Raw genomic sequence first — 25,867 nt, forward strand, 5'->3', positions numbered from 1 at the left:
TAATGGTGAAATGCAGAAAGGGGTTTACTGCATTCAGCTAATTGGGAAATTCTAATGCTTCACTCCTGGTTTCCGCCCTGACCAGCAGTAGATTTTCAACACAATGTTTCCACAGTCTTTTATCTTATCCTGAAATGCGTTAGAACAATGTAAAACATACTCGGTTTCAAGGGAATGAACATACATGCATGCCAGGCTAGGAGCGAAGGTGCTCCCCATTGTTGAGGAGAAAATACTTGCCATCAAATTCAAAACAGTTCTGTGTTAATGCCAAATGTGCCAAGTCCAATACAACTTCCTGGGAGGGGGCAGACTCTCAATCAGTCTCCAATGAGTCTCCCAGTCCCCCTTCAGGATTGTTTTCATTACCTCCAGGGATGCCTCCTGGGGAATATTAGTGTACTAAGATTCAACATGTAAGCTGATCAAAAGGTCTTTCTCACTTTCAAATGTAATTTCTTACAGAAGCTTCAGGACATCCTTAGTGTCTTGGAGGAAGGTGAGCATTTTCCTGACCAAAGGTTGAAGGAATGTGTCCCAGAATTGTGACAGAGGTTCGAGGGCAGACCAAATCCCTGAGACTATGGGTATCCTGGGTGGGGGGAATTTCTTCTGATGGATTTTGAAATAATTTTCGAAAGAATATAGAAGTAAGGCATTTTTGCCTGTTTTTGGGTGAAAAAAATCAGCTTTGTGTTTTGTGATTCACCCGTTCTCCAGGCCCTTTGATACAATAAAGTTGATTTCTTCTAAGATTTCAGGGGTTGGGTCTCTTACTAGGCATTTGTAATGTCAGGCACCATTAAGTAATCTTAGGCATTCACCTCTGTACATTTGCACAGGTAATATCACAGTGACATCACCTTTGGCAGCAGGCTTAATCACAATTGTTTGATCATTTGCTAGTCAGTTTAAGGCCTGCATCTCTGCATTGCTCGTGTTGTGTAAGGTGTTTCAGTGGATTTATCCTAACTAATCAATTTCTTAATTGACTCCCTCCTGTCTAGGCTTTCCAGGAGGTTGATTCCACCTTAGTAGCATTGTCCTGCTAGGATGGGAGAGGTTGCTGATGATGAAGCATGACCCGAATATCTGTTAGGCTTCCTTTTCCACAAGGAAAAGCTTCACTGGTGTTCTGGTAGGACAGTAATTCTGTTATATCCCAACTTGTGGCATTGGTCTGCTGACCCTCTCTGGGCAACAGGCTGTCAGGTTCATGAGCCACCATACCTGATGTGACAGCGATGTCGTGATCTGGGAGGACGTATGGTGGCAAAAACAGCCTCCCACTCTCTCTTAAGGGTTTAAGAATACTAAATTAAATAAACCTGCTATTTAGCTAGTTAAGGAAGGATTGCAACGTATTTTAGAGTGTTGAAAAACAAACAACAAAAAATGGGTAACATGTCCAACAATCAACAGCTGGATTTGACATAGAAATAGAAGGGAGTTAAAGTGAAGGCTGTCTTGCTGTTTAACCAGTTATCTTCAAGCTTTCTTTTCTGTGAGGTAACAAGAAAGGGTATACTATAATGGAGAATTTCTTGGCACTTGTACTTAGTTTCTCATAGAAATCAAAGGAGGACTGTAGTGAAGGTGATGTGATAAACCCAGTGAAATGAAAGTCAGACTTCATTATAGTCCTGTTTTTGTTTCTTTGTGAACAAAGGACTTATAGTGTAGGCACATTCGTTATAGTCCAGATTTGTTTCCATGACCGAGAAATAGGAACATGTCCATCATGAAGGTGGCCTTGCTCTCAAGCCATATTTTTGTCACTCGTTTCTGCTGTTCATGGGTTGCAAAAGAAGGGGCAGTATGAGCCAAACCCTAAATTCCTCTGGCCCAGCAACAACAGTGAGTAATGAAAAAATAAAAAAACTTACATCTTTAAAAAATGTACATAATCAATAGGACTTCCTATTACTAATTGTGGGTCTCACTCTCAAAAGTCCCCAATAAAAAGGGATAGTTGTGAGGTACCCTTCTCCAACACATTGAAATAGTAAGTGATAGCAGAGCATTGTTGGTGGTTTCCTTTTGGTGCCGAATGCAACATCCTAAATGTCAGTCAGCTGAAACTCCCTTATTGTCTCATTGTAATTTACTGCTTCCTTGGTCTGTCATGCCCAAAACACAGCTTAAACATGAACAGCCCTTGCCCTGAGCACAGTTGTTAAGGTAAACTTCTTTTGGAAACAATGTCATTCACCTACATCTGTTAGGAGTATTGTTGATTATATAGCATTTGCCATTTCCCTTAGAAGACCGCAAGCATTTTCTCAAGAGTTGAGGAAGTGGCTACTATATATGTATGTATGTGTAATTGCTCCTTAGTTTCTTGGGTGCATTTTTTTCTCTTATTCCTCTTCACGCAACTGTATTGTGGAATTTGTTGCTATCTAATATACTTTATTTCAATTTTAGAAAATGTGACATTTGATTCTTGTGGGAAGAGAGATGATAGAGTTGTGCGCAAAGCACGTATTGTCGGTGGTCTACCTGGAAACTCCCCCTGGACGGTTAGCCTTCGCAACAGGTAAGCATTGAACTGGTTCAACTTATAATCACTGCAGTCCTCACAAGCTAAATGTGTCTTCTGCAAGGAACTATAAACATGCACCTGATCGAAAGAAAAAACTTCAATATCAGACACCTGGTGCTGTAAGATTCAATAAAATGTAAGCTTCCTTTTGTCATATGTTGTAGTACCTAGGTAGTAAAAATTGTCTTATTTTTAAACCACTATTCACACTGTTACTAATTTCAAATGGGCATCCCACTGCTGGGCTTCCCAGGTTTACCTGTAGAAGGTGCAGAGTAGAGGCTGAGCTTTCTGCCACCTTCACTAAAGATGGTGAGGGTCACCCTATGTATTGTGTCCTACTGTAGGAAAATGGCCCTTGTTGCAGTTACCCCCCCCCCTACTTTTTGCCTGATGTTGATGCAGACTTGATTGAGAGTTGTGCTGGGATCCTGCTAACCAGGACCCAGCACTAGTGTTCTTTCCCTAAAAAATTTACAATTTTTTCCACAATTGGCACACCTCTGGCACACAGATAAGTCCCTTGTAAAAGGAATCGTGGCACCAAGGGCCCTGTGACCAGGGAAGGTCCCTAAGGGCTGCATCATGTGTTGTGCCACCCTAAGGGACCCCTCACCTAACACATGCACACTGCCATTGCAGTTTGTGTGTGTTGGTGGGGAGAAAAAGGCAAAGTCGACATGGCATCCCCCTCAGGGTGCCATGCACACAACACACTGCCTGTGGCATAGGTAAGTCACCCCTCTAGCAAGCCTTACAGCCCTAAGGCAGGGTGCCCTATACCACAGGTGAGGGCATAGCTGCATGAGCAATATGCCCACTACAGTGTCTAAGTCTATTCTTAGACATTGTAAGTACAGTGTGGCCATATTAAGTATATGGTCTGGGAGTTTGTCAAAATGAACTCCACAATTCCATAATGGCTACATTGAATACTGGGAAGCTTGGTATCAAACGTCTCAGAATAATAAACCCACACTGATGCCAGTGTTGGATTTATTAATAAATATGCACACAGAGGGCATCTTAGAGATGCCCCCTGTATTTTACCCAATACTCTGGTGCAGGACTGACTGGTCTGTGCCAGCCTGCCACTAGCAGATGAGTTTCTGACCCCCTGGGGTGAGAGCCTTTCTGCTCTTTGGGGCCAGAAACAAAGCCTGCACTGGGTGGAGGTGCTTCACACCTTCCCCCTGCAGGAACTGTAACACCTAACAGTGAGCCTCAAAGCCTCAGGCTTTGTGTTACAATGCCCCAGGGTACTCCAGCTAGTGGAGATGCCCAGCCCCCGGACAAAGCCCCACTTTTGGCAGCAAGTCCAGAGGGATAGTTAGGAAAAACAAGGAGGGGTCTCCACCTCAGCCAGGACCAACCCTAAGGGGTCCAGAGCGGAAGTGCCCCCCCCTCCTTGCAGAATCCTCTATATTGGTTTGGAGGATCAGGGCCAATAGGAATAGTAATGTGCTCCCCTCCCCAAAGGGAGTGCGCACAAGGAGGGTGTAGCCACCCTCAGGGACAGTAGCCATTGGCTACTGCCCTCTTACCCCTAAAACGCCCCTAAATTTTGTATTTAGGGCTCCCTGAACCAAGCTAGTCATATCCCTGATGACCTCACAAGAACGACTGCTTAGCGGAAACCTCAGCAGAGAAGGAAAAGAGCCAACAACTGACTTGGCCCCAGCCCTACTTGCCTGTCTCCTGCTTCAAAGAACCTTCAGAAGAAAAGTGGCACGTTCTGCAGGTCCAGTGACCTCTGAAAAACCTCCAGAGGACTGTCTGCATCACAGAGGATCAAGAACTCCTTTGGAAAGCGGCCCTGTCCAAAGAAGAACAGAAGAAGAAACCTCTTCTGAAGGACTGCCACCTTACTCCAGAAGTGCGAGTCCTAACCACTCTGCACCTGACGCCCACGGCCCGAGTTCAGGTGGCTCAACCGACCAGAGAGGACCCCCAGGCGATGGCGACCAAGTACCCACCCTGGGTTGGCCTATCCACCCCTCCATGACGACGCCTGCAGAGGGAATCCCGAGGACCCCCCCGACCATGACTGACCTGGATGAAGATAACCGACACCAAAGGACCCACTGCACCCGCAGCCCCCAGACCTTGAAGAAATTGACACCCAGTGCAGCAACAATCAACAGGCCGCCCTCTTCCCTGTCCGACCGGTGGTGTGCCCGAGACATCCCCCTGGACCTCATCTACAGCACCTGAGTGACCCCTGGGGTCCCCTTATAGAGTTTCATTGGAAACCCGATGCCCTGTTTGCACCCGGCCGCCCCAGTGCCACTGAGTGTGTTTGATTGGTGCCTACTTGGGGCCCCTCCAGGGCTCTCTTGAACCCCGCTGGTCTGCCCTCCGGGTCGCGGGTACTTACCTGCTGGTAGACCGAATTCAGAGTACCCCCTGTCTCCATGTCACGTTAATTTGGCTTCTCTTTGACCTCTGCACCCGACCGGCCCCGTGTTGCTGGTGGTGGGACTGGAACTGTAAGTCGTGTACTTACCTCTAAAACTATACTTTATTTTCTTCCCCCAGAAACTGTCCTGAAAATGCAGTGTCCACTCTTAAAATAGAGATTCTCTATTTTCTTAAACTGTTTACTTGACTAAAGTGAAACAAAGTTACATTGATGTCTATGCTAAGTACTTACCTGCAACAGTATTTACTTCTAAACTGAGTCTTGTGGTTCTAGTAATAAAGTAACAAAAATATATTTTTCTATATAAAATCCTATTGGTCAGGAGTTAAGTCATTGAGTGTGTGTTTCTTCTATTGCTTGTGTGTGTACAAAAAATGCTTAACACCACCCTCTGATAAGCCTAACTGCTCGACCACACTACCACAAATAGAGCATTAGTATTATCTATTATTGCCTCTGTCAATCTTCTGGGGAACCGCTGGACTCTTTGCACACTATATCTCACTTTGATATAGTCTATACAGAGACAGCTTCCTACACCTACTAATGGGCATATTGAGCCCCTTTTTTCTGAACTCTAAATGGAACGGAACTCCTACCTTGTCTCAGTCACTGAAGGGGTGACAATGAGTCTTTGATCCCTCATGAGAATGGGAGACCGAGTCTGTTGGCTGCATTTGGAGTTTGCGGTGACCCTTGACGTATAATCCTGTTTGCTTCCAAAAGACTCAATGGTTGTTTTTCTTCCATTTAATTTGGTGGAGGAAATATCCTGACTCAAGCAGATGGAAGTGAAACTTGCCAAACATACCTTTTCTTTCTGCCGCTATCTCTCTATCTTTCCTTGTCAATGTTTGTCTTTCTTTCCTCCCTTCCCCTTATTTTCTTATCATACACTCATTTTCGTTTTCCCCACTCTGTGTCCTCTCTTCTCTGTCCCTAGGCTTGCTGAACCGCCTCCTTTAGTGTCTTGCCTCTTTTCTCAAACTTATTACCTCATACTTTTTCCCCCCTCCATATATAGTCCTCTCCATCTCATTGTCTTTTTTCCCTTTAACCAACCCCTTAGGACAGTCTCTCTCCCAGTGGTGGTTGGTGACATTTGAAAGTGGTGGGGCGTAAAAGTTAGGGATGAGTTTTATGACATGAGCTAGCCTGACAGACCAAAATGTGATAGGATGGAGTTCATGGACCTTCATGCCATATTGATGATCTCATAACAAGTATGGTCACTGCAAAATTAAAATATAAATGTAAATTAGGAATCGATCAATAATGGTAAAATCAGGAACAGTAAGAAGCATCTGTATGTTTTCAACCGGGCCCTCAAACAGGGACAGGATTTTTGCATGTGCGGTACAGTACTGGACCAAACGAGTAATAATAGTTAAACAGGGAAGTCCATGTATTTTGTCTTTCCTTATTAATGACCACAGCTGCAATGTACTTCGTACAGGCTATTTTTGTCTAACTCCAGGAATGTTCAAAGAACGTTGAGATGAAAAAATACTGTAGCTCATAAACAGCAGTGCCGACCTACAAGGATTAACATCACCAAACTTTCCTTCAGAGACAGAAACGTGTCATTCATTTTAAAGGACTGGGGTTTAGTATCTAAAATCACTATCTTGCCATGTTGGCAGCGCTACATATGAACTCCGGATTATTTAGGTGTCCAAGATCATCCATATACCAGCAAAGATACTTATGCAGCAAACAAATTATTTTAAAAACTGAATAAATTAGAAAAATCATGATAAAGCAAATACTTTTGAAATCCTTTTACTTTATAGTGCAAATTCAACATGTTTGTGAATTATATCCTAGATTAGCAAACAACGGCATAAAATATCAGTCATCGTTCCGAAGCATGGCACGCTTTCGCTATATGAACTATGCAACTGTGCAACCAATTGAATATTTCCACATACGACATGAGCTGCTGCCAAAGCAGGAAAGGGGTAGTACCTGTGGAAGCAGTCAGTTGGGGGCGCAAAGAGTGAGAATTTGAACTAGAAGGTGCTGTCGCTCCTACTGTCCGATCGGGCAAGTTGTGGGGAGGAAGAACGAGTGATCTTGGAAGGTTTCAGGTGTTGAACATAACAAGGAGCTGCCTCTCACCCGAAGGATAGGTGATAATCAGCTCTGTCATCCTGCGGATCTTCTGATTCTTTCACGGCAGCCACTGTTTCAGATTTTAGACTCATCCCTATAACTAGCAATCCATAACGCTGGACTAACCTCTACATAAGGAGCTACATATATGCAATGAAAATTACTATGTCTGCAATCCGGGATGTTCCCCTTGATTTGCAGAAGGGGGGATGTATGCAGACTTGCCATAGAGTAGTAGAAGAAAATAAACAATCATTTCAATTTGACGATTTTCTACTTTCCTGTGATCGACCAGTTAGCTTGCGCGTGCTGCCGCCGGCCCTCTTTACCCCCACTTCTTCACAAAGTCTCAATCTGTAACAATTAGCAAAAGGTAGTTCATCAGCACAAGATTTTCCATGCTTGTCCAAAGTCCACCCGTGGACCTAGAGGTGTCCTTACTCAATCACTAGTTAATTACCAATAACTGAAAGAGCTCCCTTCCTTGGATGTGTTCAAGTCACTCTCTGCACGGTCGAGAGCGGCCACGGCCACGGCCCTGCCTGTATCCTCTTGAGGAAATGAGCTGCTCTCAGAAATGGACTTCGCCGAGCTCTGTCATGTTAATTCCATCTGATGGAATTAACATGTGAAACTCCTGGCTAGGATTTTTGCCTTTAGAAAAGGTTGTGTCGTGAACGCAGACCTTCCTGAACTTCTGGAAAAGACGCAGCCCCGTGAACCTTTCAGTGGTGTGAAGCGAATTTCCATCCTCCTGAAGGCCCAAGACTGTGCTATCGGTAACCATATAAATCCAAGTGCTTGTCCACCACTGGCTGGCTGGCACTGAGCCCTCCGCAGCGCCCACTCTTGTGTGCTGAGCCATTCAGGCTCCAAAACAAAAAAACAAGGGTCAAGGGAAGCAGGCGGAGTCAGAGCATCATAATGCTTCTCCCAATAGCAGTTTGTGCTGAATCCGTTTTTTTTTCTCGGATGTTATTCGCAATTGAATTTTTTTTCTGTTTACTTAGAAGACAGTGCGGTAACAGCGCTTTTCTTACCAACATTTGCTCAGAAGTGACTCGTGAGCTACCTCTGGGCGTGCATAATGGAACCTTGTGACGTGACCGTGCTTCGTCATGCAGCTCAGCCCTCCAGTCCCACCTCCACATCTTCTGAGCCAATCTAGATGCTGCTCTCTTGCTGTGACAGCATTAGAACAGTGTTAGGTTGACTCAGTCAGACACTGCCAGTGCTCCCTAAGAGACTTGGGGGCTGTGGATGTAATCCACTGGGCTCCCCACATTGCCCAGGTAGGAGAGGGTTCAAGTGCGCATGTCAGGTTGAGCAGAGCAAGGCACCCATCCAACCTGTCATGCACACTTCACTACAAGACCCAGCTTTCTAAACCTGTGTCAATTAAGCCTCACCTCCACCCGCCCTCCCTCATGCTTAAAGGCAAACTTGTTGGTGCTGAAATAAAGCACTGCACTACCGCTGCGGCTAGGGAAAGAAAAATAATTGAACCAAAATTGAACCAAAACATTTAATGGGGGGCCTAGGAGCAACAAAACAGGATGGCATGCCCAAATAAAGAACCCGCTGCTGCCAAGTGTCTTTGTCATGAGTGCCAAAACAGTGGGCCACACGGTGACACCATGAAATAGTAGGTATGCTCACCCCTCCATGTGAGCCTAGTACTTTTTAATTGACATGAGGAGGCAGTCTCCTGACTTTGTTACATTTCTTCCAATGCAACTTCCATTTTCATTATCAGTATATTTCAGGGTAAAAAAGAGCCAATGTGGTGAAATGAAACTTATCCTGCACCCATTGCTAAAGCTAGGACGGTGGTATGGTACAAATTTTGTAGTTCTCATTTTGTTCAGTCTTAGCCCAACTCTTTTACGACATAAGCTTTGCAAAATACACCATTTCTATATGTCTGTACAAGTTAATTTCACTTCAGATGTCCTTTGTTGTGTCCCTTCCCATTCGGCTCACTCCTCTATTAATTCTGCTCTCTGGTTTAGCAAAAGGCCTTTGATCAGACACAATAGTATGCAATAGGTGTCATTTTCTGTCCAGGAGAACTCCAAATTTAATTTCTCTGAATTTAAAGCTTCTACTGAAGCTCAAGTCAGCCCTGGCAAAGCCCAGCCTTTGCTTCCCTCGCTCATCCACGAACTCTGGCTTAGTGCCCTGTATGAACATTTCAGAACAGGCATTTGCAATGCAATAGGTTTCACAATTGAAATAGTTAGACCTATTAGCGTTGTAAATCCCTAACTGGACTTTTCTTGCCACATAAATTAAAAATGAAAAGTAAAACAGTTGACATAAGCAAGCAGATTTAAAGCGCCATGGCAGCCATGAGCGTGAAGGAGAGCCACAATAGAAGAAAGAAGGTCGGTCACAGTCAAACATATTGGCAAGAGTGCAATTTTCCAATGTAACAGGGTCAATTGCCAAGGCAGTAACAAAACTGCCCCATGGAGGGACCAACGTAAAGCATTTCCCAATGATAAAGGATTTTTAAAAGGCAAACCTATGAACGAGTGATAGTGATGGGCGTACGGTGGGCGTAGTTAAAAGCCCACAGATAGATTACAACACGTCAGAGAGCTTACCTGCTCGACCTAAAAAAAAAAAAAAGAAAAGAGACATCTGGAAAATAAAAACATCCTACATACCCAAGCAATTTGAAGAAGCAGTTGCTCAAAACAAGAAAACGTTGGATGAGTTCAATATTTCATGTACAATTAAATTGCCTGTAAGTATTATCAATGTACTAATGTCATCTATATATTTTTTTTTAATGTAATACACGTATGTAATGCAGATAGCGGGGCATTTGCCCTGTAAAATAAAAAGCACGGATGAAAAGTCAATTAGATCTTTAAATTTGCTATTGTACATTTGAAATTTAACCAGCACCAAATACTTAGAATTACATCTCTCAAATGATCAGACATTTCAAATCATTCAAAAACCCTCCCAGAGGCATTCTCTGCACAAATAAAAGAAGGCGACCACCATTAAATGCAACTTTAAAGGTATTTGGAAGCCCATCTAATCATGTCTAATGGCTTGCTTCACCCAGCCTTCGTAATGTCGAAAAGGTAAACCCAAGCATGCCTTTTCTGCACCCATAAGCTGCACGCCTGCCAAAATGTCACACTCATGTATTTTCCTTCCTGTTTGACCACTGGCTATATCAAGTTTTGTAAATAGGACTACGTCCGCAAAGTAAGGCACTCCAACGTCCTCTTTTATGATATGGATGCTATAGGAACATCTAAAACCTATTTTCTTGCAGGGTAGCCCACAGAAATCAATTCTCTATAATTCATGACAGGTTAACTTGTAGCATCCACTATCACTGCTTGGATTTAGGTTTGCCCCCTTCCTGTACGTACCTGGAGAGTGAAGCCTTCACTAATCTGTTTTGTTTTCAGAAAGGAAACCTTCTCCATGGTGATCCATGCTATTGAAGAGCATGATACGAGTTTGTGGCACATAGCTGCCTCCTTATGGCAAAGAGTATATTTGGGAAAGAGATTGATATAAGCTTGTTAGGGGACTGGCTGCCTTAAAAATTAAACTGTCCACTTAGCTTTCTCCTTGGGTAATATTCTGATGCGATAGGATAGTTTAATGATTTAAGCACTTCCTGAAAAAAATGTACTTAACTTCTGGATCCTACTCATTTAATTCATCAGTAGTCGAACAGGTTAACACCATCCGTTACATGCTCCATGATGCAACTAAGATGGAAGCTTAATGCAAAACACAAACATATGTGAAAATTAATCAATTGGGAGATCCTAAAAAGGGCAACCCGTTACCTCTTCCCACAACAAGTAAACGTCCTTTAGGTAGAAACACTCCGATAGTATCAGCTGCCATACAAATTTGGGAACACGAACCAAAGCAAACAGGATGGGATGCTCATTAATTTCATGATCTCACTACTCGAACCACACCATATTGTATTTATGGTAAAACCCAGCCCTTCAGTCATACGACCCCGCCCCAAAAAGTGAAACCGTTCAATAAGATAAAGTAGGTACTAGGTAGTCGACTCCGCTCAGCAACTAACTACCTCAGTGAGATTCATCCATTACACAGATAACATACAACTCATAAAAGAAGCACCAGCTGCACATGCGAGGAAACGGTTGAGGTAATTCTCCAAAGCCAATGTCATTGTCTCCAGGGAAAAACTAACCCAAATAAGACCCCCAGCGTTTGAACTTTCACTCCAAACACAATGGCAACGTGCACAAGCCCCCCCCTCCCCCTGAGAAAAACATCCACAAGACCTGCGTGTTTTGGTCTACACTAGGGGATTGACCATGTCCCAAGGGGTGACCATGGCAGAGTCAGGTAAACCCTGGCTTCACACTGTTTTTCGCATGGAAAAAGAAAGGACCATAGTACAGTGTGGTAACGTTACTAAACAGCTAATGAGAACAAGCCGATTCAAAATGCCACTACTGCCATGAGTGTGAGCGCAAGAGTGATTGGCTACCTGTATGAATGTCTAGAAAGAATCGTGGCTGGGATGAAAGGCAAACCGGAGCAGGGGCCATCACACACTATAACAGGAGGAAGCGAGTCATAGTGTGATGGCCAACAGAAATGTTCACTTAGTTAAAACGCCTGGGTAGGGAACTCGACACACGAAGAAGGGACATTTCACAAAATGCACCAATAAAAACGGAGCATTTAAGACGAGTACAACAAAGAATAAATAGCAAGAGTGGGCGTGGTTAAAAGCCCACAGAGAAATTACAGCAGGCAAGAGCGCTTGCACGCTCGACCCAAAAAAATTAAACTACCCCTTACTACTTTGAGGCTGTTAGCAAGGTCTCTGGTTAGCCTTGCGAATTCCTGGGCACATGGACCCATGCTACCGACCTTTTTTATTCAAAACCTATTACCCCCATTCTGCCTTAACAGCACTAGTAGAAATTTCCAAGAGCTCTGCCATCCACAAAACAAAATTAAACTACCCCATACCACTTCAAGGCTGGTTACAATGTTTCAGGCTAGCCTTGTTAATTTCGGGGCATTTGGTTCTATCTTGCTTACCCTTACCCTTGCAAAAATACATGCATTGGAAAATCAAAGTACACTGAGCCCGGTCAGCCCAGAAAAATACATCCTACTGACTTTTCTCACAGCAAATATATGACCAGCAATCTGCCTGTAAATCCTTTAGAAGATGAAAGTACACAAAGCTCTGCCAGACATGAACAATCAAAATACCATTTGAAACAAGGTAAAATCAACAATGTCATCCCTCTTAGCAACACCTTGACCAGTACTAGCAGTTATGGAGTCTGTACTTGCTCTAAGCCATTCAGAAGAGGTTTAATGGACATTTTCAGTGTGTGAGAGCTAGTAAGTGCATTTGAGGGGATGTGAATGGAAGAATGTGTTTTGGACACCACTGCATGAATGTTGCAGCAGCAGTTCACCTTTATTTAAGTTATGTGATGCACAATTGTACAGTGATAGTTAAAGGGTCTCCAGGCACTAAACAGTTTTACTCTGGCACTCTCAGCATGAAGAAAGCAGAAGATGCTGCAAACTTTTTCTTTGGTGCAGACTTGATGTAACTATGTGTGATATAGATATGTAACCTAAATCTTCACATCTGTTGCCATCTCGTTCAGCCTGTTGCAAATTGCCCTTTTTGCAGAGTTATTGACAAACCTTTTGCCTCTGACCTCCTGTTTTTGACTGTGTGGTGTCCTTCATTTTTGCTGTCTTTAGGACATTGGGCGCTTTCCTACTGCTAACCAGTGCTAGAGTGCAAGTGCTCCCTATTTAAATTGCAAGGGTGATTGGTCTATCCATGATTGGCATATTTTATTTACTAGTAAATCCCTAGTAAAGGGCACTATGTGTGCCCAGGGCCTGTAAATCCAATGCTACTAGTGGGTCTGCAGCACTAATTGTGCCACCCACATGAGTAGCCCTGCAAACAAGTCTCAGTCCTGCCATTATAGTGCCTGTGTGTGCCGTTTTAAACTGCCATGTCAACCTGGCCAGTGCACCTACTTGCTAGGCCCAAACCTTTCCTTTTATTACCAGTAAGTCATCACTAAGGTAGGCCAAAGGCAGCCCCATGGGCAGGGTGCGGTGTATTTAAGTTAGGACACATATGGTGTATTTTACATGTCCTGATAGTGAAATACTGCTAAATTTGTTTTTCACTATTGCAAGGAATATCTCTCCCATAGGTTAACATGGGAATTACCTTGAAATATCTTTAGTGTATTTTACCGTTAGGAGCAGATGGAGATGTGAAGTTTGGGGTCTCTGAACTCACCATTTAAAAATACATCTTTTGATTAAGTTGGTTTTTGAACTGTGAATTTCGAAATGCCACTTTTAGAAAGTGGGTATTTTCTTGCTTAACCATTTTGTGCCTCTGCCTCTCTGCTGAATTCAGACCTTGATCAAGATGAAAGTTAAGCTGTTTGCACATTCACTCTAGACAGTCCAACAAAGGGAGCTGAAGCGTGCCCTGTATATTATGATGGCCCTTCACCAGGCTAATGGGTCTTCCTGAGCTAGAGTGGTGAAAGAAGCTGAAACTTTCAACTGAATAGGGCTGTGCCTGTCCTCACACAAAGCAATCGTCTCCAACCCTTCTGGAGTGTGTCTGGGGCCAGAGCAGGGAAAGACAGGGTCTTGTGCACTATAAAGACTTCTTTGTAGTGTGTCTACTTCAAAGACAGAAATGAGTATAAGTTGTGGACCTCTGACACCATATAGTTAGTTAGAACACTTCTAGACTGAGGACATTCTGTCGAAGAAGAGCTGGATGCTGTAGGAGGGACTGCCACTCTGTCTGTTGCTTTGTTGTGCTGGTCTGCTGCTTGCTGCTTCTGTCATGGGAGTGAAAGGACTGGACTCTGCTTTCTACATTCTGCTTTCCAAAGGTGCTCCAAGGGCTTGGACTGAGCTTGCCTCCTTTTAAGAAGTCTCGTCTCAGGGACATCAAAGACTTCACCTGCCAGTGCCTGGGCCCTCTTGCTGAGAGTCCTGACATGCCAAGCTGTGCCAAATCCAGTTCCTAGGCCCTTGGGAGTGAGTACTGGTTCAACAAGGAAGAAACTATTACATCGACTTCCAGAGCGACTTCGGAGTCGGCGCCGCTCCCTGACCCCCCATTCCCCTGCCTGCACTGGAGCAGTGGTCCCCGCCGAGTGCAACGACTGGAACCTACAACGCAGGCCTGATGCCCCTGCAGCACCTCCGAAGTTGTACCACAGTGTGAGTCCAGAGTGCTGTGTTACTGACGTCCGTGACACCTGGCTCCAACTCCTCTGCAGCGCCTGTGGTGTGATCATGACACCGCGAAGTCGACGCCTCACGTCTTGACCTGCTGGATTCATCGACACTGCCTGAGGAACCAATGCCTCGCCGCCAACGCAAATCACATCCTCTGCAAACGTAAGCAACCAATGCCTCATCTCCTCTGCCCAGCAGTAAGGAACCGCCGCTCCGTGCAATGTTTTTGTTTCCTCATCGTTTTCCAAGGTACTGTAACTGGGGTCTACACGACTCCATGGCCGGCCGCGCTCCCTCGTGGATGGCACCAGACTGTTGAAAGTGACTCAGTCAAGCCGTTTTGATAGCCCCAGTTAGAGCAATTGTGTTTCTAAGTGCTATACTACATTTGATCTTTAAAATCTCATATCTTTTCTTGTGTATGTTTGATTTGCGTTGTTTTGGTCTTGTTTTTTTCTAATAAATATTTTCTATTTTGCTAGGCTGGTGTGGAATACTTTTGCGGTGTTTTCACTGTGTTAGAGAGTGTGTGTGTGTGTGTACAAATATTTTACACATTGCCTCTGAGATAAACTTTACTGCTTGAGCCTAGCTACCAAGGGGGTGAGCATGGGGTTATCGTAGCTGTGCGACTAGAGTGAAGGTCCCTACTTGGACAGGATGCAAATCACTGCCAACTAGATACCCCATTTCTAACACAGCCCTTATACATTTGTATATTATCCTGGATCTTCATGAGATCCCAAACGCAATCTAGCTCTTGTTTTGGGTATCCGCACACCAAAACTGCCCACCCTCATACTCTGCAAAAACTGTTCCAGACACTTCTAACCTGGCTGATGAAGTCTTAAAAATATCGTTTGATTACGAGGGTTCTTCCTTGTGAGAAGGCTGATGGACCATACATAGGGTATTACAGTGAATAAGCTGATACGCCAGCAGCCAATGGACCGCTCAATGAGCAGAGGAGACATGCTGAGTTACCAAAATCCACAGACCAACCTACTTCCTCCAAAGGCTGCTCCAGTTAAGAAGTGCCTCTAAATAAATATTGGTATTGGATAAAAACAAAAAGATTGTAGTGAGATACCTTATCACTGGTGAGCTCTAGGGTGTCTTTCATTTGTAGGTCTTATAGGTTAATCTTCAGTTGAGCTGCCATCTTTGCAGCTACTTCACCTTTTTTCTCATTGTATAAGTTTTTGCTTTAAGACATGTATTTCATAGTTTTGTACTTTTCCACAGCTATATTTATGTTTGTACAAGAAGTTAGCATTAGGTTAAACATCTGGTCAACTTAGCAGAAGCTTTCATTTTCTATTTAAGGCTGTGAAATGCTATTAGTCAACCAACCTTTCACTGCTTAAAAAGCCAAGATGCAATACAGCTTGGGATAGTGCTATCATGTACCAGTAAGTTAATGGATGGTGCTTGAAGTGGGCGTGGTCATGCCAGTTACGCAAGAGACTTCTCGTGGTGCTCCCTACCAGCCATCGCTAGTAACCCTAATCCTGACAGCATGCAGTCCCTAAAGCTCACAATTCAGTGAGCCCCTCATACTGAGACAGGGTGCAAGGCATCAGATGCGACTGGAAGTGCAAGGGACCAAGCGTTTTGCATGTCTCATGTAATCGAGACAAGCCGGTTTCTCTTCATTATGGTGGGGTAACAGAAGCTGGGAGTAGATGCGCTGCATACCCTGACGCTAGGAATTAGCCACATGGAAGCAAACACTCTGGCTTAGAAGACAGCTGCAGAACTCGGGGGGACTGGAGGAAACATGCAGTATTGCCAGTGCACGCCCTAACTGAAGGCAAATAACTGAGTGTGTAGAGCTGGACATGTGGGCTGCTTTGTGATGCTGAGTGCCTTTGTAAGTTGTTGGCCTGAGGTCTCGTCGGCAGATGTGGCTGGTGTCGGGGAAAAGTAGTGGGGTAGCTTTTGTGGGGGGGGGGGGTATGATAAAACAAAAAGCACAAGCAACAAAAAAGAACTTGCTTGCTGCTCTTCTGCTGCTATGCATAGACTGAGACTCCACTACAGCCAATTCAGGTGCTGCTCTCCTGCTGATAATACCCATGCGAGCAGTGTCGGGATTTTGTGGCGAGGGCTGGTTTTGCACTTCACTGGGGACTGGTAATCTTCTAACACTGCTGTTCTCCACCCAGCAAAGCAGTTGGGTTGGAGAGGTCAGTGTGCATGTTGATTTGGCTGTCCTAAGACAGCTGGCCAAACAGACATGCACCCTCACAGCAGTGCCCACCACTCCTCCATACACTTGAGTATGGCCCCACCCCCAAGACTCGGCTCCTGACGAAAAATAAAATGATAATTAAACTGTTATTATCATTTTACTTTTCGTTTGCCTTTGCTGGCAGGGGTCGACGCTCCTCTGCCATAATTGATACTTTCTCCATCTTTCTCTGATGCCTTGGATCCCTTTTTTCTTCCTCCACTCTCTCTCCATTACTCACTGTCTCACTTGCTCATGGTGTCCCTCAGTGACTGCCTCCTTCATTAACTGTCTTCCTCCTTGACTATCTCCTGGCCACTCATCAACTACCCTCTTATTCCCTCACTAGCTCAGTCTTTCTCTTTATCCTGGTTGGTATCCCTCTCAATCATGCAATATCTCTGTTTTGATTCATTTCTCAATCTCTCGATCTCTGTATCTCTCAATTTCTCTGGCTTTAGCTATTTCTCAAACAGATCTCATCATCTCCCTGCTCCCTAAGGTCAGGAAAGGCTCTGTTTACTGAGAATAATGTGCTCTATTGTGTGCTCTAATTCCCACCACTTATTAAGAACCCCTGAAGAACATCCCAGTTGAAATACCAGCTTCTCTGATGGTATCCACCTTTTTAAACAAGACCTTTCTGTTCTGAGAAGGACTATGGAACACATCACCATGAGTTTGGTCAAAACAAAGTTAATTTTAAAATCTTTCAACCTCATTTGCACGGTAATTGACTCATTGCAATAGTGTTTTTCATCAGGAAACAAAGGAACGTGACCCAAAACCTTTGGGGATCCAACTGTTAATAAAATATCTCTCATATCTGATCTCTTTAAAGGTAAATCAAATTATAGAGAAATTAATTAAATCCCCTGTGCAATTATGATTTCACGGATTGAGTGACCATTTTGAAGTCCTTGTTACTTGTACTTTGTTAGTATGGCTTTGACTGTAGAGCATTTGGTGTAATCCCTTAAAATTGTCATTTAACACTGGCCACCTATAAAATGAAGATTTTGTTTGGATGGTGCATATGTTGCTAGATGTAGAATCTGTCAGCTATCTGTCTACCTCGCTACTGGTGAGGTTAAGTACTGGTGCGTTGCCACTCCATCATACTCTTAAGATATTTTCAACACCAGTTGAGTAGGTGATATTGGTATCTAAACTTCTCACGTTATCATGTTTGAGTCCAGGAAAGGTATTGAGGTTTAATTGATATCCAATGTTCTAAACAGTAATGCTGTTGCAATCTCGGCCAAATAATGCCTAAAATGTGGACCTATCCCTACTGTGCCCTCTTTCTCTTCCACACTTCTAGTAGCCCAAGGGTTGCATGTCAAGAACATTTTCATTCCGAGAAAAGTTGATTAATGAGGGGCATGGTTTTGACTATACCTTTGACTGCAAAATAAATAATTAAGTTTAAAGTAGACTTGCTCCTCTTTCTACCGTTACCCTCCACTTGGACTGATTACATCTATGATACCATATTCCAAGCAAGAATGCCAACGTGCATCGTTTTGCATATGTGGCAAAACAGAGGCAGTGTCATCCAGATTTCGTATTGCAGTGAAGGTGGCCTAGCCACTGACTGATTTTAGGGAGTGCTCAGCTTCAAGCAACACCACTGTCATGTAAAAGTAGTAAATATTATAACAATGATCAGCACTAGCTTTTCATATTCCCATTACCGGTATGAAGTTCCCCTTTCTACCAACTTGATAACTGTGGAATGTTTTATATCTATAGTATATCTGGACTCATCTTTACAGCTCCCACTGAGTATTGGGATAGTGCAGCGTTAAATGTTGAGGTTCGTTCTGCTTGATCGTTACCTTTAGCGACCTTTATGCTCTAACCATGGCTCTGAAAGGACCCAAAGCCCTGACCCATAACTTTATATTTGGGTACTAGCCAGAAATCAAGTAGTCTAAGCGCCTACAGTAATGTCATCCCACCTGGGATGGCAATGGTATTGAATGTACAGTGTAGAAGCTATGGAGGGCAAATAGCAGCTAATGTTAAAATGCTCGACCCAACTCTCTGGTCTACCTTGTCTGCTTCAGGGATCAGGAATGGATACTTTGAGGGTTAACTTCCTAGCACCCAGCTGCTTTCTCAAAGGGTCACACTAAAACCAGGATAGGCAAAATGATGGTCACACAAAATTTGCCCCACACTTCTGATGTGGACTTCTGAAACGAACTCTGTATATCCTATATTCGTTCCCTTAATTCAGCCAAACATTTAAAGTATGCTTTGTTTTGACTACATTTTGTCCTGTGCTAGGCTTTCAATTAGAAAAGTGCAAACCACGGCACCTAGGTTACCCAGAGATGTGGTGTTTTAAAATTCTGATCAAAGGCACTTAATAATATTAACTAACAGAGAGGACATACAGTAAAATGATTCAACTCAAACGGAACATTAACCAATATTGCTTTAACTGTTTGACGTTTGACACTCAAACCATCAAGCGATCTGGATGGTTAAACTCACTGTGGTTTTGAATAAGTGTCATCTATTCATATTCTGTTTGCACTTTATGTACACCGATCGCCTCTTTCATAGTTCCTTTGTTATGGTTTGATTCCCTATTTGTTTTTTTGCTTCGTCTTTCTTGTAGGAATGGAGAGCATTTCTGTGGTGGTTCCCTCGTCAAGGAAAATTGGGTCATCAGCACTCGACAGTGTTTCTCCTCCTGGTAAATTTGCTGCATATTACGAAGACTCAGGATCTTTATTTTCGTTGAGCAGCTTTGCTGATGGGACTCAAGAGGTTCCTGGGAATTCAAGATTATATCCTTTCTGTGTGGAGCACTTCTCATTTTGATTGATTGATTATTAAATCAATTGAACTTGATACACTTTTCGAATCTTAAAAAGTTAGTACACAGGGTGACTCTGGGTGTAGGCTAGAGGGGAAAAATGCCAGGAACTAGTTATGGGCAAGAGAGGCACATAGGCATTACAAGCAGGGGCATATAAAGGTGGCGGGAAGCTTTTGTGCAGCCTGATCAGGAATTTCATGTAGAGATCCACATCACACAAGCACTGTTTCCAACTTAAATAAAATATCTTTCTGCAAGGATAAGAATGCTGCTGTCTGCCACTATCCATTTGTATATATGTGTTAGGTGCTGCTTTGTTAATAAATAGGACTTGTCCTTCAGAATCTATAAATAAATGATGTTGAAAAAGGATGGAAACTAGGGAATAATGTCTCCCGTTCCCCTGTTTTGATAGCCTTAGTCATCAGCACCAAGAGTTACAGGCACAGTGGGGTACATGCAGCACAGACAGGAGGCATCACAGGCAGGAACATAAGTGGACAACAGTGATTGTCATCACAGACAGCTGAGGCAGCAGCAACAGTAGATAGAAATCCCATAGACCGTACCATCCAGCCAGTCATTACTACACCTCCGGTGCCTGGAAAGGCAATGTGGGGTTGTAGTAAATAGGCAACAGGACACGGGCATTGCAAGCTGGGGAATAACCATACTTGAAATTCAAGCAGAAGTGGATGGCTGCAGTTTGCACAGGGGCTACAATTGGTGGAGCAGCACCAACGTATTTCACGCCAGTGGAGGTGGGGCACTAGCTAACGGTAAGTGGGCACATTATAGACGCCCACAGGCAAGAACAGAAACAGAACACAAGTTTAAACTGAATGACCGGTCGCCAGGCTGCTCTGGACATGGGTTCTCTCTGCTTATGAAGGGGAGCCCCCACCTTGGTGCATGCACTTCATGGGTCTCTTGCTGTTCTGGCACATTCTGTGACTCATCATTATTGGCGGTGTCCTGTGTACGCTTCTGCCATCTTGTTCAAAGTTGCACATGCTTGCATGCTTTTCATCTTTTTTTTTTAAGTTACTAGGGATGAGATACCTACATTTTGAGCATTTTGTTTGCTCGTAACGATGGACCGTAAGAAGTACAGCGGTGGTTGAGTGGCGGAACCTGTTATGGGGTAGTGTTTTAGATATAGACAAATGAGACCCAACGGTTATTATATTCCAGTTCCATTACAAACCTTTTTTCCATTATTGAAAATCTCCTTTGTTGAAACTGCATCTTTGCCAGCACCTGTTTCGCAACACCCTGATTGTGAATGATGTTTCCTCAGGGCAAGGTTACTTAATTTAATAGTATAATTGACATTTGTCTTTTAATACAATGTCTTTTACTATGTTATGTATGTGTACTTGTTTAAGTATGTTTATAACAGCAATTACTTAAACTAGCCTTGCCCCGGTAAAGTGACAGGCATATTTAGTGTCTTTAAACACGTGTTGCAGAGAGTAAATTTAGATGAAAGGAGATTGTACTGTAATTGAATTGAAGTTTGCTTAATAAAAGAAAAACTGTAAATTATGAATACAGAGATTCATTCATACATCTGTCTAATAAATTAGGCGATGCAATGAACGTGGGCATTGCAGGCTTAGAGGCTCATTCTTTTTTGCTGGTCAAACCAGATGTTTTCTTCCCTACTAAATAGACTAGTCCTTTTTGTTGCAAGGCACAGTGAAAGAGACGTAAGTTCTTTAAAAAATATTGTTTACTTATGGTTAACATTGTTCAGGCTGCTAATTTTTGTCTCCATTGCTGTTTATTCAATTGAGAAGGGCTCATATTCGGTGTATTGTAGTAATCCAGACGTGAGGAAATGATGGCCTGGTATTCTAAGTTATATAAATGTAAATAGAGAGAGTGCCATATTTTCGACAACATTTTCATATAACAGTAGAGGTGGTCTTGTTAGTGTGTGGTCTCAGGGAAAACTTATTGTCCACTATGACATCTAGATTGGTCACTGCAGAAACACGAGGTGGCTCAGATACCTAAGCCACTCCTCTTTAGCTCGCACATCTCAAGAATATTAAGGCTCTGTTAGGAATAGGATTTCTGTTTTCTCTACATCTAGTTTGAGGGGCATTGTCTGCCATCCAAGATGCCACCTCAGAAAGGCAGCGTTTGAATTTGTTTTAGCATGGCCCAAGGTATCATCGTACAGATGACTGTGGCATCTGTGTAAGAAATAATATGAATCCAAACAATTTAGTCAGGGGTGTCTGTTTTTAATAGAATTTTAGTATAAAAGGAGAGATGATTTTGTTACTGTGTGCCACAGGTATTTCTCATTGAACTCTGTCACCTAGATTCTCACTGTAGAAACGGGAACAGCAGGGGACTCAGCTGCCTAACCTACCACTTATTGGCTCATATATCTTAAGGACCTCCCAGGAATAGGATTTCTGTCTTCTGTATGTGTATAGTGAGGCCAATAAAATTAGACCATGTCCTCTCCCAGTGCCTATTGAAGTTCAGTTGGTAAGAAAGTTAAAGCTGTTTCTGTACTGTTAAGAGACCTGAACCAAGATTGTTAGTTCCATGACTGCTTTTATTAGTTTAGCAGTGTAGATCTCTTTACATTGACAGGTTTGTCCACCAATTTTATTGAAACCAAGAGCAAAGACATCAGGCGATAGTTGCCCAAATTATTGGAGCATGTTGCCATCTTTTTATTGGCGATGTAATAACAGCTTGCTTCCATTTGAGGGGCACAAAAGCTAAGGAAATTGCACCTTTTCACAGTGATCTCAACATCTGACTGAGGCAGTCTAACGCCAGATGACAAAGGTGTGCGGGGTGTAATTCAAGAGAGGATTCAGATTTTACTGAGTGAATTGAACATTTAGTAAAATCTGGTGTGAGTTGTTTGTATTGTGTGTACAAGAATACCGGGAAAGGTATGTGGGGAACAAATCTAAATATGTTGCAAAATAATTCTATTCTGAAAAGGATTTTGATTTTTTTCCAAGGAAAACATCGAGCCAGTGAATCAAAAAGAATGAGGATTGAATGAGCTAAATTAATTTAGAACCTGTTCTTAGGAAATAAATCCACAATCTTGTACATTGCTTTTAAAGTGTTGGCAGCAGAGGAGATTCTGTCCTGCAGATAAGCTGTGCGCGTTCCCGAAATGCTCTTTTTTTTTTAAGAGCAGTGGTGTATGTATGAACTTTTCTAACACCCTACCCTCCAGCTATGTCCAAATGTTTTGGCAAGCACATTTTGCTTGTACCAGTTCAGTGAAATACAGGAGTGCCTTAAGGTTTCGACTGATGAATGGTAATTTGCTTGGTGAAATATTTAACTTGCTGGAGAGCCAGGACTCTTATTCCTTCAAATTCATATGATGAACATACTGATTGTTCATAAATGTCAACGCCTGTTTCAGATTTCTGTCCATATTCTTTCCCCAAATGATCTCTGAATAGGTTTCCCTTGCTTGTAGACCCTCCCTGGTCCACTCAAATAAACCGGTATAGTGAAATGTGAACAGCAAAAGCCTGGACTACAAACTCTTCATTGGTGATTAAATCAAATCTTATGTATTCCTCCCTTCATGTGTGGGGGGGGGTTTCATACATTGGGTGAGAACCAGTGTTAGAAATTGGGTCTCTAGCTGGCAGAGGTATGCACCCTGTCCAAGTAGGAACCACAATCCTAGCCAGGGTAAGTCAGTTACCCACCCTAAATTAACCTGTGCTCACCCTCTGGTAGCTTAGCACAGAGCAGACAAGTTTATTGTAAGAAGCAATGTCTAAAGTATTTTGTGCAACACTTAATACAGTAAAACAGTGAGAACACCACACACAGATAATCCACACCAAGTTAGTAAAATACATCTTAATTTAATGAACACAACAAAATCAAAACAAGAAAAATACTACAACTAGAATTTGAGTTAGGAATTTTTAAAGATTATCTGCAATTATTGTTTTTAAAAGCTTAAAACGCCAACCCTGGCTAACTGATCACTCTAGACCAGGTTAAATCTAATGTTCAGGCTGACTGCAATGGAGCACAGGCAATGCAGTGGCTCTGAGCCACAAAGTTGTTGCGGCAAAGTCTTTGTCCTCTGTGGCAGCACTGATTCGTCTGTGCCAGGAGGCGATGCAGTGGCTCAGATCGGCTCAACAGCGGCAATGTGCCGGCATTCAAAGTTGGAGCACAGAAGAACCTACATCCAAGGACCCAGGACTGGTTTGGATCAACTTGGTAGGGCAGGACTCGCAGAGCCCAGTGCTGTTGGAGATGCAGGCAGTCTTTGATGTCCCTGAGACTTCAGAACAGGAAGCAAGCTCTTGAAGTCAATTGGTTCTGGGAATGTGGAGATACAGATGCAGTCATTCTCAGTCCTAGTCAAGGAGTCAGCAAGGCAGGCACAGCCAAGCAGGAGTCCAGCAGTGACAGTCCCTTCAGCACAGCAGTCTTTCTTCCTGACAATGTCCTCAGGTCCTAAAGTGGACTGATTTGATAGGGTGAGAAGTCCAGTTATTATACCCAGTGACGCCTTTGAAGTAGGGGTAACTTCAAAGAGAGGCTTTGAAAGGCGCACAGATCTTCCCTTTCCTGCCCTAGCTCTAGACACACTACAGGGGGATATGCAGCTCTTTGTGTGAGGACAGACACAGCCCTGTTCAGGTGCCAGTGTCAGCTCCTCCCTCCCAACTAGCTCAGGAAGGTCCCATCAGCCTGGTGATGCACCATCAAGATGTAAATGGCACTCCTCAGCTCCCTTTGTGTGGTGCTGTCTATTTGGAATGCGCAAAGCCCAGCTGTTACCCACCCAGACATGTATTGGAAGCAGGCATCGGGCACACGAGTTCAAAATCAATAAAATGCCAACTTTCTAAAAGTAAAAAGTAAAGATGATTGACGTAATGCTGAACAATGCAAACATTCACCGCCAGACACAAAGATTTGGGTTTAATCCATTGTTTTTTTGCCCACCATGCCACCCCAGTTTGGATCTAGCCATATGCAAATCAGTCTTGACCCTGCTCCCTATGGGAACAGTGCAGCCAGAACTGCCAAGTCAGGTCCTCCCTGCACCAGAAACCATCACCCTGGGACCGGTTTCAGGGTTTCAACCCTCATCAGCCAGGCAAGCTTGAATCTAGTGGTGTAGTGAGCATGGGACCCGTGTCTGGGCATACCCTTCCTACTTATGGCATCCAAAGCAAAAAGAACAGATGATGGACGGAATGCTGAACAATCCAGATATTCACCCCAAGTCACAAAGATCTGGGTTTAATCCATCGTTTTTTGCCCACCACGCCACCCCAGTTTGGCAAATCAGCCTTGACCCTGAGCATTTCATCCATCATTTGTTCTTTTTTGCTTTTGTCACCCTAAGTGGGAAGGGTATGCTCAGACGTTGGTCCTGTGCTCACTACACCACTGGATCAAAGCTATCCCAGCTGATGAAGGGTTATACCCAGAAACAAGTCCCAGGATGCTTGCTTCCGGTCCAGGGAGGATCTGGCAGTTTGGACTAGACTATTCCCATGGGGAACAGTGTCAAAACTGATCTGCATAAGGCTGGGTCCAAACTGGGGTGGGGTGGTGTGGTGGGCAAAAAACGATGGATTCAACCCAGATCTTTGTGACTTGGGGTGAATAGTTGCATTGTTCAGCATTTCGTCCATCATCTGTTATTTTTAACTTTCTAAAAGTGGAATTTTTAAACTTGTAATGATAAATCCAACTTTACCATTAAGGAGGATTTGGTATTATAAGTTCATAGGTGCCAAACACGACAGTCCTACCTTTCTGAATCAGGAATTAGACGTAATAAATGTATTAAGCAATCCCCAATGTTATCGTATGAGAGGGATAGGCCTAACAGTAGAGAAAAACAAATTTGTTTTTCACTCCCAGGATATGTAAAATTAAGAAGCACATGACCTGCCATTTACTTAAACCACACCCTGCCCTTTGGGCTACCTAGGACCTACCTTAGGTGTGTCTTATGCGTAATGAAAGGGGAGTTTAAGGCTTGGCAAGGGATTTTAAATGCCAAGGCGCCATGGCAGGGAACCTGCATGTACAGGCTCTTCAGTAGGAGACCTGAGACATGTTTAAAGGGCTACTTAAGTAGGTAACACAATGCTGCAGGCCCTATTGTAGCATTTGATTTACAGGCCCTGGGCACCTATAGTGCACTTTACTAGGCACTTATAAGCAAATTAAATACACCAGTTGTGGATACATCAGTGTTACCATGTTTTAGGGTAGTGAGCACATGCATTTTAGCACTGGTTAGCAATAGTAAAGTGCCCAGAGTCCTACGGCCAACAAAAACATAACAGTAATAGGGAGGCAAAGTAGGCAAAAGGTTTGGAGGAAGACCACCCTAAGGCTGGTAGGCCTAACACCCAAGGCAGTGTAGTCGTCAAT

The 25,867-nt window shown here is 43.5% G+C and overlaps 1 protein-coding gene across 4 annotated transcripts in view; it reads left to right on the plus strand.

Moving 5' to 3' along the window:
• MST1 (macrophage stimulating 1) overlaps nucleotides 1–25,867 on the plus strand; it is a 355,392-nt gene that overhangs the window by 261,008 nt on the left and 68,517 nt on the right. For all 4 annotated transcript variants that reach the window (XM_069206862.1, XM_069206864.1, XM_069206865.1 and 1 more), the window contains 2 exons: nucleotides 2,428–2,539; nucleotides 19,238–19,315. In XM_069206862.1, coding sequence (XP_069062963.1) covers nucleotides 2,428–2,539; nucleotides 19,238–19,315 — 190 coding nt within the window. The remainder of the gene's footprint in view (nucleotides 1–2,427; nucleotides 2,540–19,237; nucleotides 19,316–25,867) is intronic.

This window comes from Pleurodeles waltl, chromosome 9, assembly GCF_031143425.1.
Source record: "Pleurodeles waltl isolate 20211129_DDA chromosome 9, aPleWal1.hap1.20221129, whole genome shotgun sequence".
Taxonomy (NCBI): Eukaryota; Metazoa; Chordata; class Amphibia; order Caudata; family Salamandridae; genus Pleurodeles; species Pleurodeles waltl.